Source organism: Pistacia vera, unplaced genomic scaffold, assembly GCF_008641045.1.
Source record: "Pistacia vera cultivar Batoury unplaced genomic scaffold, PisVer_v2 Contig57, whole genome shotgun sequence".
In the NCBI taxonomy this organism is placed as follows: domain Eukaryota; kingdom Viridiplantae; phylum Streptophyta; class Magnoliopsida; order Sapindales; family Anacardiaceae; genus Pistacia; species Pistacia vera.
The window spans coordinates 317,068-332,281 of NW_022196412.1; the positions used below are offsets into that span (position 1 = coordinate 317,068).

Sequence of the window (15,214 nt, forward strand, 5' to 3'; positions counted from 1 at the left end):
TGTTCTTTTCCCAATCATGTGATCAACTTCTTCCAGCTTTGTTGTTGCTGTTTTCCCAACCAAATGCTTTTCTAAACCTTTAAAAGGGGTCTTCTAAAGCAATAGAATCATCCCGCTAAAGAACTTGAATTGTTCCCTAACCTCCCATTCATCAAGTAGTAATACAAATACAAGATTATTTTCACAAGTTTGTTTCTAAATTGAAAAATCTTTTGATCCATAATGAGTTTGGGGTGGAGTGCGGACGGGCTCAGTAGGGAAGGCCCACCCCCATATTGGCTGATGGAAAAGGAGTATGGGCTTCCTTCCCTAATCCTAACTCTACCCACTAGGCACTAGCTAATATTATTNATCTTTTAATTAGATCTAATTGTTACATCTAAAAACGTGATAAATCAGTCCTTGTAATTTTATTAATTAAAGTTTGATCGGTCTTTCTTTACATGTATCATATTATCTTTTTTTTATTTGATAGCTATGATATTCAATTATTTCAAGAGATTAACAAAAATTCCAACAAAAATTGTTGATAGAGACTCTATTGATATTGAGGTTAATTAAATCCCATTAGAAGAAGAAGTCCCACATCAGCAACAACAACACCAAGTAAAAGAAGCTCAACCTTCGGTCGGGATGTTCAATTTAGATGAGCTTGAAACTGATCCAGGATTGAGGATACCAATTAACAAGATTTGTTGTATTGACAAGCAAAATGAGGAAATTAACAAGATTTGTTGTACTGACAAGCAAAAGGAGGAAGTTCGAAGAGCATACTTGTTGAAAGGTCCTTGCCAACCTAAAGATCATAACTTTCCTTTCACTCTTTTTGGAGATAAAAAGCGTAGGTTTACACCAGAGTGGTACAAAGAAAGTCCAAGTTGGATGGAATATAGTGTGGCAAAAGATTGCATCTTTTGTTTAAATTGTTATCTTTTCAAAACTGATTATGGTGACCAAGCAGGTGGTGAAGTTTTTGTGAGTAAGGGATTTAATAACTGGAAAGATAAAGCGAAAGTGAAAAAACATGTTGGAGATCATTCTAGTACTCATAACCAATGTCATGCCAAGTGTGTTGATTTGATAAACCAAAGGCCAAATTGGACTATCGCATTCGCTAGAATGCATCAATTGATTGCATTAGATTTCTTTTACATCAAGGATTGACATTTCGTGGTCATGACGAGTCGGTTGAATCTGAAAATCAAGGTAACTTTATGGAACTATTGAAGTTTCTATCCAATCATAATGACGACGTAAAAAAAGTTGTGCTGGAAAATGCTCCAAAAAACCATCAAATGACGGCCCCCAACATCCAAAGGGAATTAACTAGTGTTTGTGCTCATTTGACGACTAAGAAAATTATTGCAAAAATTGTGAGAGCTAAACAACCGTTCCCTTTACTAGTTGATGAATCTCATGATGTGGCAGTGAAAGAACAAATGGTTATTGTTTTTCGCTATGTGGACAAAATAGGTTGTGTTATTGAACGTTTTATTGGGATTGTGCATGTTAAGAATATTTCTGCAAAGTCTTTGAAAATTGCAATAGATGCCTTTTTTGTAAAGCATGGATTGAGTTTGACAAGTTACGAGGCAAGGTTATGATGGAGCAAGCAATATGAGGGGTGAGTTCAATGGTTTGAAGACTTTGATATTGAGAGAAAATAAATCAGCTTTCTACATTCATTGTTTCTCTCATCAACTCCAACTGGCGCTAGTCAAAGTTGTAAGTAATCATTCGGCATTGGGTGAATTTTTTCAATCTCTTTTTATGTTATCAAACATTATACCAGCATCTTGTAAGCGTAGAGATCTTCTACATGATAAACAATATGAAAATGTGATTTCTGATGGTGATCTTCATATGGGACAAGGTTTGAATCAAGAATACACTATTAAACGATCAGGAGATACACGTTGGGGTTCACACATAAGGACAATTCATAGTGTCATAAAATTATTTTCTTTTGTTGTTGATGTGCTTAGGGTGATTGAATTGAAGGAGACAATTGGCAAAACAAAAGTCAAGCAAGGAGTTTATTACGAATCATGGACAATTTTGAATTCATCTTTTTGTTATTCTTAATGAAAAGAGTATTGGGAATCACAAATGAACTATCACAAGCATTACAAAGAAAAGATCGGGATCTTCTTAATGGCAAACAATTTGTACAAATTTAGAAGCGTTGATTGCATAAAATGAGAAATGAAGACACTTGCTTCGACATATTGTTAAAAGAAGCTTCTGATATATGCAAAGATAATGACATACCAATCTTGAAGAATATGGAAGATAACTTTGGGAGGACAAAACGGGGGGATTGTGCCAATTACGAATAAACATCATTTTAAGGTGGAATTGATGTATACAGTTTTGGATAACATTCAAGAAGAACTCAATAATCATTTTGATGAAGTAAATATGAGATTGCTTTAATGTATGGCATCTCTTGATCCAAGTAACTCTTTTGTTGTATTTAACAAAGATAGATTACTTGAATTTGCAAAGTTCTATCCTGCCGATTTTCCTCAACACGATATTTGGTTGCTCAATGATCAACTTGAAAACTATTATGAGGACGTTAGCACCAATGCCAATTTCACTCATGTTGAAGGGATTGCCGACCTTGCTAAAAAAAATGGTTGAGTTTAAGAGGGATGTTGCTTACAACAAAGTTTTCTTGCTTATTAAATTAGCATTGGTTTTGCCTGTGGCTACTGCAACAGTTGAAAGGGTATTCTCTGCAATGAATCTTATGAAAAATAGTTTGCATAATCGAACGGGAGACGACTGGATGAATAATTGCTTGGTGGTTTACATTGAAAAGGAAATTTTTGCTACAATTGAAAATGAAGATATCATTGAACACTTTCAGAATATATCGAAGCGGAAAATCATGTTAAATTGAAGATCTTCAGGTATACCATTCTAACTTGCTTTTATATTTAAACAATCAATATTCATATATTCAAATCTTCAGGTATACCATTCTAACTTGATTTTTTGTTTAATACACAGAGGATGTGTGGATCTTTAATCTAGATAGTTGAGTTTTGATATTAACGTCTGAATTTGGAGTTATACAACATGAAGTTTGACTGCTTCTCTGGTGATTTTAATCCATCTCTTTGTAAACTTTTATGTATTTTACTTGTGTTAGAGTTGTGATTGACCTCTAAATTTGTGTGAAGTATTTTTGGTGGATTGTGGTTGTTGTAAACTCTTTTGGTTATATTAGATTTAAGTTCTCGTGGTTTTTTGCTCTCTTCACATTGAAGAGATTTTTCCACGTAAAAATTTTCTTTTGTTTCCTTGTGAATTGGATGTTCTTGTCAACACATTTGCTCAAGGTTTTGCTTAAGGTTTGATGGGTTTTTAAAAGTTTACACTAGTTGTTTGGCAAACAATGGCGGAGCCGTGGAGGCCCCCCCGGAGCAAAAATCCTAACTCCGCCACTGTCATGGTTAATATGATTGAGGATGCAGTAGCTATTTTTGGATGCAAAATTATGTATTTAAATAGGTTCAAGAGCAAAAAACAGCCTGTAGGGTTGAAATTGGCGGAGGGTCATGCCCAAGCAGTTCGACCCTTAATGAGCCTAGCTTGAACTGGAGCTTGCGAGCCAGCTCAAGCTCAAGTTCAAGCTCGCTTTCTCTGACTTGACAGGCTCAAGCTTGAACTCGAGCTCAATCTTGTAGCATACGAGTCGAGCTCGATAAGCCAAAAACTTGGCTCGGCTCGTTTACAATCCTATTATGGTGAGTTCGCACTCTTATTAACAAGTTATGGCAAGTTCGCACTCTCATTAACAAGTTTTGTCAAGCTCGTGCTCTCATTTACGAGTGATGGCAAGTTTGCACCCTCATTAACGAGTTATGGCGAGTCTACACTCTTATTAACGAGTTATGGCGAGTTTGGAACATACTTCAGTAATTTGACAATAACTTGAGCTGCAAACCTTGGATTTGGACGATTCTCAAACCATTGGAAAGCTTACCAGAAGATCTACAACTTTTATGTTTACACTTCGCTAGACTCATACTTCATCACGCTCAATACTCCCCAACCGACAATAGCTTTGATTCCAGAGTTGGATTTGGCGACATGGGCTATAGCCATGGTTGGTTTTTTTGTGATTGAAAGATGGAAAAGAAACTGCTAAAAAACAGAAAGAGTTCGGAGTGTTCAAGCCCCTCCTTCTAGTGTTAAGATGTTGATCTGAAAATTCACACCAACTAAAGAGATTCGATTGACCTTGAATGAATCGAAACTGAGATGTGTGTGACTTAATGAAAATCAGCATTTGAATAATTAAAGAGCAAAAATGAGTTATGACAAGAGACAATTTTTAAAGTGGTTTAGCAAGTTTGAATCTTGAGTTTACGTCCACTGTTTCTATTGAATGAGAATTACAAATGATGAATCTTTTCCTAGAACAATTGTCCAGCCCCTCAAAAAACAAGTTATGATAGGTTTATATAGCACCTATTTACATGATAGAGTTGAGGTAAGATTCAAATAAGTATGATTAGGAAGTTGCATGATTTTCGACTACCTTAGTTGGAATCTAAGTTAATCTGAATATCTTCCTTTCAATTGAATCAATCTAAATATCTTCTCTCCTAATAGGGAATTATCCTCTGCAAATTTCCCACACAACGTAAATGAATTTTAAATGATAGTGAATAATATGTCAATGCAAAAGTATTGTCATGTCACTTTCTATAAATAATTTCATATAAAATCTTTGTAAGTGTAGTATTACTCTAGTTATATTATTAGGAAGTTGTTTTATTAAAAAGTCCGAATTAATGGTGGGTGATGCATAAGATTCATTGTCCGTTTGTGACGTTTGTCCTTATCTTAATCTTTATCATATATTAAGATGATTAAGATGGTGAGTTAAATAGATCTCTGTCTGATCTCTTTTTAGTTTTGTTATACATTTCTCTTAACAACTAAATTACAAATATAAATTATTTAATAGAAAATAATGTGACAAGAGTGGTGGTAGTATAGATTTAAAAGGTTGAGTCAATGGCCCAATAAAACACTCCATCTAAATGGAACCAGGCCATAGGAAAAGCAAGCTAATATCTGATCCATGAGCATTTTAACTTAAGTAATTACCATTTATAATTTTAAGTACACTTAATGAAGTACATTACACTTTTGGTGTCCTCTAAGGTAGAATTGAAGAGGCACAATGAAGAAAGTAGGGATGCAAAATCTTTGAACCATGGCTATGAAATGGAAGTATGCTCAAATTTCGGAGTTTTATTAGCGTAACCTTAAACGGACAATCTCATGCCGTTATTTCCGAACAAAGCTGCTCGAGCAACAAAAATTTACACACGCAGAATCAACTCATGCATAATATATCTTTAACTTTAAGCAGTTGATTTGAGGGACAGAAGTGATTTGATTTCATCAGCTACACTCTGAGCATCAATACCAGCTAAATTAAGTCCTCGCCTTGACAATCCAACGCAGAACAAACCATTCTTTCCTCTCCAATGATTTGGGTAGCTCACTTTTGTAATTCCATCTTCGTCCAATAAGTAATCATCTCCCTACATAATTAAAATTATTAGCTCTGTATTTATTTTATATGCTTTCGATTTATTATATCTTTAATAAATCAATTTACCTTAAGCCACTTATTTGTTGATCTCTTGAACCCCGTACAAAAAACAATTGAGTCAAATGGATGTGACTCGCCATTCTCGAATACCACTTCATTGCCTCTTATGTTTTCTATAGCTGGCAACACCTGCACATTTCAAGATAAATGGTGAGTTTAATATTTGATTGTTACTACGCAAAATAAATGCACCAATATCTCGTGGCCCTTGCACTGGACAACACTTCTTGCTAACTAATTAATTTTAAATCATTTTATTTAGTTTTCTCACTTTTTGGCTCTACACGTGCAATTAATTTAACACTAAGTTAGCGTATAAGGCAATAGAAAATGATAGTAAGTCAACTCAAATAACTTACTCCAGCAAAAGTTTTTTCTTCAAGTAATGAAAATGTCAACAACGAATCCCACCTCCCTCAATTAATATAATTTAGGAACCGACAGAAACAAAGAACGGAAAAAACGATGTAGCCATGACTCTCTCTTTATTACCTTGATCTCTCCGGATTTAATCTTCTTGAAAGTTCCGACATCGATGATTGGGTACTTGCCGTATGCATTCTTCAGGAAAAATGGACCCTCCTTAGGTCTCCCAATTCCATACCTGCTCTGATCTCCGTAAACAAGCTTGCTTAGAAACACCATAAACGAATCCACCATTCCATAAGGAAAATAATTTAACATAGCAAATCCCAAGTACACAATCTGTTTTGACAATATATGAACCTGTACCATCATTCAACAATCCAAAAATTAAATAATTAAGTCCATTTGTCAAAATATATAATATATATGTAGAGATTAAATGAGACTGATTATTTACCGAACTACGAACAACTATGGAGGTTTTAGCACCGTGATTGGCTAGGTCTAGTGCAATTTCCATGCCAGAATTACCAGACCCAACAACAAGAACATTCATATTACCATATGGCTTGCCGTTTTTATAGCGAGTTGAGTGAATAACTTCTCCAGTGAAAGTAGTCAATCCTTCAATCTCTGGTATAAAAGGAGTGCTTGCTTCTCCAGTTGCCAATATCAAGAACCTGGCTCTGTATTCCTCAATCTCATCAGAAACAATATTCATAGCCTTAACAATCCATTTCTTGGTGTCTTCATCGTAGTTTGCCAACTCGACCGATCTTTGGTACAGAGGAGTGATGTTGAAATGAGAAACATAGTGATCTAAGTGTTGGATGAATTGGTCTTTGGGAACAAAAGTTGGATAAGAAGCAGGGAATGGCAAGTGAGGAAGCTCGCAGTACTGTTTAGCCAAGTGAAGATGGAGACGATCATACGCATATTTCTTAAAAAGAGACGCGTAGCAATCTTCTCGCTCAAGAATTATGTAAGGTATTGAGAGCTGGTTAAGGCAGGCGGCCGCCGAGAGACCGGAGGGGCCACACCCTACTATTATAACACATGCTTCCTCTTCCATTTTTTCTTTCATTTAGCTCAGCGGCTCCACGGCATAAGGATTGTTGTGATTATGGCCACTTATATGGTATATAGTATATACACACAGTAAATGATGTAATTATGGAAACTGATGATCATTACTACAGGTTTATTTTAAGAAAATTTTACCCTAACTATCGTTTAATAACTTTTTCACGTCATTTTATTATGATAATATAATTAATTTAAAGTGGACCAGAAATTTGATAAATACAATATAACCTTTATAAACTAATAACTGTAGGACCATATAGATTTTATTAATTAAAAGATGTATTTATGATTAGATAAACATACATTTAATCAACTAAAAATTTATTATATTTTACCAATATAATCAATTGAATATGAACTAATCCACTAAATATATATTAAAGCAATGATTTAAATTCATTATACTTGTCTACTTAATTAAATAATATTCATAGTATATAATTATAGTAATTTAATTAAATAATGTTTAGAAGAAATCGTTGTTAACATCACTGAAAAATCTAAGCTGAGAATGATACAACAACTTTGGAGACTGTTACGTGCAAGGAATCACCCAAAGCATCATCAATACTTTATAATTTTTTATTACAATTCAAGAATTCAATCCCAGGACTTCTAAATGTAATAAGAAAAATTATAGTTGAAATCCAACAAGATTTAAATTTCAAAGTAATAGTAGAATCATATTTTAATAAAATATCAGCATTTATGAGTTATTTCATGTTCTTTGAAATGCCATGTGCTCAGACCTCAGATACGTGGTGAACGTAGAGTGACGTGGTTGCAATTGAGAAAGGCCTGCTGTGTTTGACGTTAGAAGGTAAGGAGTGTCACGGGACATCAAATCCTAAGATGTTTGGTAGGAAAAATAATGAGAAATTTCCTATGTTTAATTTTATTTAAAAAATAATTTTAAATTATTTGTAAATTGTCACATAATAATATAAAAAATGATAATTCAAAAAGATAAAACAAAAATTATTTGTACAAGTAACAACGCAAGAATCTCGAGGAGAATTAGTGAAATATATGTCAATTTCATTAAATAAAATACCCACTTCATTTCCAATTACTAAAGCTATCCATAATGCCAAATTCTCTATAGTTATTTGTAGATTTATTTAGATTTAAGTGAGGTTAGGTTCCACTACTATATAATTTAAAAGAAGTAATGATACATTTACACTACTCTTTTACACTATTTTCATTACATCATGATGTGGTATATACCACAACCACACAAATTCTATTATAATATTAAAAATTAAAAATAATTAAAAATTTATGTGATTATGATATATGTCACATCATGATGTAATGAATATGATATAAGAGAGTGATATAAATGTAGTATTACTCATTTAAAAGATTGTCGGTGTCATTTACAATTGATGAAAAATATTTTTTGAGTAATTTATTATAACAACAATCCGTTAGGCAAGTATCAATAAACATAAGAAGCTGGGTCGATAGAGTCAAATTGACAAGGTTAAGCTACTTCAATTGAGCTGCTTTATAAAATATGGATAATACAACTTAATTCATTATCAAAATTTGGTGAAAAAAACAATTAATTTGAGTATGAAAGATTTAAGATGAAAATGTTAATCAATATAATATAATATATATGAAAACTACGATGGATTGGCCTAGCGGTCAAGAAGGTTTGCTCATTTCATTAGCTTTTTAGATTTGAACCTTGGAATCACCTACTATATTTGTGACTTACCTTGAGTCCCAGAGATTAATTGAGATACACGCAAACTGGCCAGAACACTCTAGTCATAAAAAATAAGTGGCTCTTCTTAACCGTTAAACCAATCCCTTGGAGTTTTTATATAATATAAGCAATTATTCAAAAAACAAATATAATATATATATATACGTATGAAGGAATTGTAATAAATAAGACAACTAATCAAGTATTGGTTTAGAGGCAATCCGTTCACTGGAAAAATACATCCTTAATTATACTGGTAGAGGACAGATATTAGAGATTTAGATATAAATCCATGTTTGTTCAACTTCTTCCAGCTTTTTTGCTGTTCTTTTCCCAATCATGTGATCAACTTCTTCCAGCTTTGTTGTTGCTGTTTTCCCAATCAAATGCTTTTCTAAACCTTTAAAAGGGGTCTTCTAAAGCAATAGAATTATCCCGCTAAAGAACTTGTATTGTTCCCTAACCTCCCATTCATCAAGTAGTAATACAAATACAAGATTATTTTCACAAGTTTGTTTCTAAATTGAAAAATCTTTTGATCCATAATGAGTTTGGGGTGGAGTGCGGACGGGCTCAGTAAGGAAGGCCCACCCTCTATTGGCTAAAGGAGTATGGGCTTCCTTTCCTAATCCTAACTCTACCCACTAGGCACTAGCTAATATTATTATTATTATTATTGGCGTTTATGTGTTTGTTTGTTTTCGGCGTTTGATGACATAACTATTATTTTATATTATAATTGAAGATCCGGTTGAAGTTGAAGCTGTAAAATGAGAAGAGTCCAAAATTTATTTATGACGGGGTGAGGTGTCATTTTCAATATTTAAATCTAGAGATAGAATGGTCTCCTCCTATTACTATCCCCAGTAAAGTTTTACCAGAGTTGGCTCTGTTCACACTCACTCTCATCCCCTGTTGCTATTTGGACTTTAAACAAATCTTTCTGAATTCAATTTCAAAACATATTTACTTTTACAAACTGCTGTTTTCTAAATAATTATATTTCAACCCTGCAATAGAAAAAACTCATCATTGTGCATCCAAATTAACCCCATTGACTTCACGCACAGTACCAGCAAGTTAACCATCAGTGAGAGAGAGAGATAATAATATAATATCACTCTCCTTATAGCAAAAGTCTTTTTTAAACCTTCACAACAAAAATTCACGGGCATACTAACGGTATACAGCACACAACACTCAGAGAAAAGATAAAAGACCCACCCACTTCATGTGCTCCGGAAGAATTTTGCATAATCAATCTTGTCACTTAGCAAAAATGCAGAGCTGTATTTTCATAAGACAACCCATCATCTTTTGCCACCTATCATTCTGTCCCTACCACCACTTTTTGAGCTCAACTTTTAAGCCTTCACCATCCTTTACTTCTCCTCATTCTCCTCATAATTCTCTTTTCATTACCTCTCCTCTCTCTTCTTGAAGTTGAATATACACATTTATTGAAGTTGATTATAGGAGAATTGATTACGCATCATTTAATGGCTTCCTTTTGGTCCTTCTTGGCAACTTTATGCTCTTTATCACTATTTTTTCTTCAACTCAAATACTGCAAAGTCTCCACAATATCAGCTGCCCGCATTCTTGCCTAGTGCTCCTATTCCCATAGCTTCAACTCCAACTTTATCACCAGACTTACTCCTTGTTTTCCTACTCCTAAAGGTATGGCTCCTTCTCCAACTGATCATCTCTCCCAACAATTCCTTCAGTCCAAGCCCTCCAATCCAGACGTTAATAGCACCTGGACCTGAATTGGCTTTGTCACCATTTGGATCTTTGCCAGTTCCTCCTCAGTTTCAGCAGCGCCATTAAAGTTAGCATTTTTTTGGTTTTCTACTGTTTGCAATGCAGCTTCTTGTATGTGAGGTACTGAATGGCAGTTCCAATTATTGTCAGTAGTGCGTCCACTTTATGTTTGTATATTCTTTTGTGGTTATGTATTTGCTTTAGTGATTTTAGTGAATCAAGTGTGTATGGCATTGTTGGGCATTATGATAGGATAATGTTTTAAAAAAAATAACGAATAATTAGTTGTTCCTGTTATTCGTGTACTTTATTATTGTGTTGAGAAAGAATTTTTTTTGAGACTGATAGTGTAAAATTTATGGAACAGTTTAGTTTATTTCTTTTCCATTAAAAATGAGACTGCCATATTCATTAATGTTACCTGGCAGGCTCTGTTTGCAGTGAAGTGAATTTCTCTTTACTAGGCTACTAGCATAGGAAAATTTGAACATCCAAAAGGTTATATGTGAATCAGATTAAAATTTGCATAATTATAAATTTTATTATACATCTATATACATATGATAACATCTTCAACGTAAACCAAAAACAATGGAACTACCAAAATGTACACTACTCTAACTTTGTTAAGTTGAGCTAAAATATCCCCATTTACATGCTATATTCTATATAAACCTGTGCTACAGATTAGGCTACTTCCCAGCATCCAATTCCAACCCATATCTAGAGATCTAGAGAGGCAAACCACTACCCTGAGACTTTGAAGACCCACTAAATAACTTTCCTAAAATCCTCCTTCAATTTCTTGAACTCAAAGGGGCTGCTTTCTTGGAGTCTCTAGCTATAACTTTCTCAGCTTCATATTTTCTTCCTTGAGCACTCCCACAGTCATGCTCACGTGTCTAATCACTTCTCTCTTCTCTTCATCCTCTGCATTAGTTGATCCTCCTGTATCTTGTTCCTCTTTAAGTCTCTGAATTTTCTTCCTCAACACCTTGATTTCATCATTACGAACTCACTTGAAACAACATCTTTTTTCAATTCTTTAACACTTGAATTTCCTCTTCCTGTTCAGAATCTTCATCTTCTTTTATTCTATATCAACTTGGTGTCATTTTCCACTTCAGGATCCTCAACTCCTTCAATTTCATTTTCAATTTCAATTTCAGCCTCCTTTCAGGATTGTCAACTTCAGATCAGCATAGTCCTCTGCATCGGAAGTCTCTGAGTAGCTATAGTAGGTTTGACCCATTACACTTGATAATTTCTCTGATTTTGTGCTTGACTGAAGAGAATGGATCCAAATGTTCTAGGACACGAGTTCCAGTTTCAGACTTCACTTGATCATACCGCTCTGCTAATGACCGATGGGCCCGATAAAATCTTCAACCATGCTAATTAACTCTGGCCGTTTCTTGTAAAACATTTCTGCACGTTTGGCAAAGGAATCTGCATCTTCTTCAATCAATTTCGCATTGCCTTTGTCTTCTATCTAGCTCTGTATCAACCAGTCAATCAATTAATGAAAGAAAGCATCCAATCACATATATATCATAAATAGAAGTGAGCAATGAGTAGAGAATTATTAGATGTTAGAAAGTTGAAAGGGATGCATCAATAAACATCAAGAGATTCACATATGAACATTTTCAAAAGTTCTAATCTGTAAAATTGTAGTCATGTGAAAGTATTATCTTTTAACATTCACCATAAAATTTTAAGTTGGGGCAGTTATAACACGGAGAATTACAATCAAAATGTGTTTAAGGAAGATATTTGTTCGTAACACATTAGAAGTATGCAAACCACAAATAGTTGACCTAAGAATGAAACATGTTCAACTAGCTACCAATAATACTAGAAGTAGCATTTTATAATTTAACATAATGAAATACTTGTAGGGTCCTTCAATTCCAAAGTTTACCCACACACAGCAAAGAAGGGGCAAACAAAAGGAGCATTCTGAATTCAGAACATGACCCCACCACGCAAATGGGAATCAGGAAATGAGAGTCCAAGGCCCTACCACTTTCCTTGTTCCATAGAAGCAACACTTGTTCATCATAAAAAAGTTATACATGTTAACTGTACTAATGGGTCCCGTACATTATTGGTCATAAATAGCGTTGTACAATGCTTAAAGATTATTAATTAAGAGGCCAATCCTAAAAGTCAACAAATAGAAAGCGCTGACAAACTTTACGCATTTGAGTTAGGTTCCTCTACACTGAGACCACCATATCACAATAAATTATACCACCACTCGATTGATCTCTCTAGAAATCATCACTATCTGACCGAAGAACACATCAAAACCAGTGACATAAAAGATAATATATATCCTTCTTCAGAGGAACCTAAGGCTCTCCTCTCCCATTCATTCATTTCTCAAGCCCATCCTTTCTCATCCCTACCACTAATAATACTGTGGACCCTAAAACAATGTAATACTAATTCATAGATGGTATTATTATTCTGTAATACAGCTAATAAATCCAAAAGGTGAGCCCCTCATTAATTATCCTTTTGTTTCTTTACAGTAAACCATTTCAGATCAAAAAAAAAGATAGTTTAAAACCATAGAAGTACTCTACCCCTCAAAGTAACAAACAGTCTTCACCAATTATGTTCACTTGTAAGTCAATTTTTGTGTAAAGTAACATAACATCAAAAGAAAACAATTCAACCTTCAAGAATATTAAAAAAAAAAAAGCACATTCTCCAACGGTCGAGACTCAAGAATTAGAACCAAGATTCAAAAGGCACATGGTTCAGAGAAAAGAAAGAAAACAATAACAAAGAAAGAGTAGGATTATTTATAACAGGAAAAAGGGGTAAAGAGGTTTACCAGCAATAGTGGTTTGGAGCCATGGAGAACGGTTGGAGCTCTTGTGACTGTCAAACCACCACCAGTGTGATGTTTCCTTCTTCTTGATCATCTCCAGCATCCTTTCTATCTCTCTCTAACTCTTCTTACCTTCTTCACAATCAAATTCGAAAGCGAAAGACAAAGAAACAAAAAAATAAAATTCACACAGCCTTTTTAAAAGTTCAAGAACCTAGAAATAGACAGCACCAGAGTCCAGAGAGCAGATAGTATTATCAGAATTGGGTAACAGCCTTTGGATTGCTACATTTGTCATTAAAAAGGGCAAACTGTACAAATCTATGAAGGGGCAATTCAGTCATTTCAAGTCCTAAATGCCAAAGAGGGAATTTCAATTTTCAAATGCCATAATAGCTGCCAAAAACAGAGTATCTGGAAAATAAAAACAATGTGAATCTAATATATGGAAAGAAATATCTAGAACTTCCCAAAAAACAAAATCAAATCTCAAGAGAACGGAAAGACCTAAATGTCCTCCTTTGGATTCTCAGTCACTGTAGTGTTCTCAACCAGACATCAACTGATATTCAGGTTGTTATCACTACAAAATATAAAAATAATGAGAAAGAAAGAGTACCTGAGTGGTCTTCGGTTTGTGGGGAGAACCCGGAGAAGAGAGAAAGAGAGCGTGGCTACTTGGTAAATAGAAGAGACTGAGCGGTGCTGCAACACTTGTAGTTTAAATACAATACAAACTTGTTACTAATTTCACATCTATTAATATAATGCTTAAGATGTCGTAAACCCCGAGGCACCCAAAATACACATGCCTTCAAATTATTTTTAGATTTTTACTTTTGCACCCAACTCCCATGTCCATGTGGTGGTTAAATGGAGGGGTAAGTAAGTGTGTGAATTTTACATTTCCATTGGATTCAAGTGGTCTCTCGTTTAGCCGTTCTAAATCAGATGGCACCACAGGTTTTTTAGTATTTCTACAAAAGTAGATAGTGAAATTGTAAATAGTGCCTTGGTTGGTGGATCTAAATTCAAAAAGCCTAAACTTATGCCACTGTAACTGTACAATGCACAAGATAGGTAAACTGTTTTTGGACGTATTTATGTACCACTAATTCAAATGGCTTTCAAAATTCAACTTTGCGTGAAGGAAATCATTTGGAGCGTATGGGAGCCACAAAAAATATTAATAATAATAAAAGGAACAAAAATACTGCAACGGTCGAAAACGCCAGACTGGAGCTTCTATCATAAAAGAAGCAAACAAAATTATACAACGAGAGTCCAACTATCTGTAATCTGTCTCAGACTGACATCCATCAACACTTCAACTTCATGCTTGCATCAATAAAAGTAAACTACACTGCTATGCTAAATTTCACCATCAGTAAAACGTATTCTATCTCCTTAATTTCTTTTTTATTCAATATTTACACAAGTTACTGAGTTAGAACCCGAGGTGTACTCACTCTTAACAAAATTTCTTATCCATCCGTTATCGTTTAATATTATTTTACATGGATAAGCCCACCGGCTCTATATGATAAACTGTATATCTAAATCAACAATTCACGGGGGTTGTTGCTGTTGAGCAACGACTGGTGTGTAACGTGGGCGGCCAAATATAGGGCTCATGATGGCCTCATCGAATCTCCGCCAATAGTAATGGATACTGTGACCTGGGTCGCTTAGAAGCATGCGTAGACTTGCCGGACGAGGCATATCAGCTTAGCATCACGCCCATTTGCTAGAAGTGGCAACGCAACGGACAGACATAGGATCAGAGGAT

General features: G+C 34.5%; 2 protein-coding genes and 1 pseudogene across 2 annotated transcripts; 1 reads left to right on the plus strand and 2 right to left on the minus strand.

Annotated features, from left to right (window-relative positions):
• Positions 1-633: 633 nt before the first annotated feature.
• Positions 634-1,604, plus strand: LOC116108787 (zinc finger MYM-type protein 1-like). Its single transcript, XM_031395020.1, has 2 exons — positions 634-1,042; positions 1,159-1,604. Exons 1-2 carry the CDS (start codon positions 634-636, stop codon positions 1,602-1,604), a joined length of 855 nt encoding a protein of 284 aa, XP_031250880.1.
• A 3,505-nt stretch (positions 1,605-5,109) lies between these two features.
• Positions 5,110-7,136, minus strand: LOC116108851 (probable indole-3-pyruvate monooxygenase YUCCA10). The gene is made up of 4 exons (XM_031395089.1): positions 6,468-7,136; positions 6,137-6,370; positions 5,651-5,773; positions 5,110-5,573 (listed from the first exon to the last, which is right to left on the minus strand). The coding sequence occupies exons 1-4, from the start codon at positions 7,092-7,094 to the stop codon at positions 5,391-5,393; spliced, it is 1,167 nt and encodes a 388-aa protein (XP_031250949.1). The 5' UTR covers positions 7,095-7,136; the 3' UTR covers positions 5,110-5,390.
• A 4,285-nt stretch (positions 7,137-11,421) lies between these two features.
• On the minus strand, positions 11,422-14,032 carry LOC116108788 (annotated as a pseudogene).
• Between the last annotated feature and the right edge of the window lie 1,182 nt (positions 14,033-15,214).

Excerpts from the sequence above, each read along its gene's own strand:
- LOC116108787 (XM_031395020.1), top strand. The coding sequence starts at position 634 with ATGTTCAATTTAGATGAGCTTGAAACTGATCCAGGATTGAGGATACCA. Across the intron at positions 1,043-1,158 it reads ACATGTTGGAGATCATTCTA|GATTGACATTTCGTGGTCAT; the intron begins GTACTCATAACC and ends TTTTACATCAAG.
- LOC116108851 (XM_031395089.1), bottom strand. The coding sequence starts at position 7,094 with ATGAAAGAAAAAATGGAAGAGGAAGCATGTGTTATAATAGTAGGGTGT. Across the intron at positions 6,371-6,467 it reads CCATAGTTGTTCGTAGTTCG|GTTCATATATTGTCAAAACA; the intron begins GTAAATAATCAG and ends ATGATGGTACAG. Across the intron at positions 5,774-6,136 it reads TTAAATCCGGAGAGATCAAG|GTGTTGCCAGCTATAGAAAA; the intron begins GTAATAAAGAGA and ends TGAAATGTGCAG.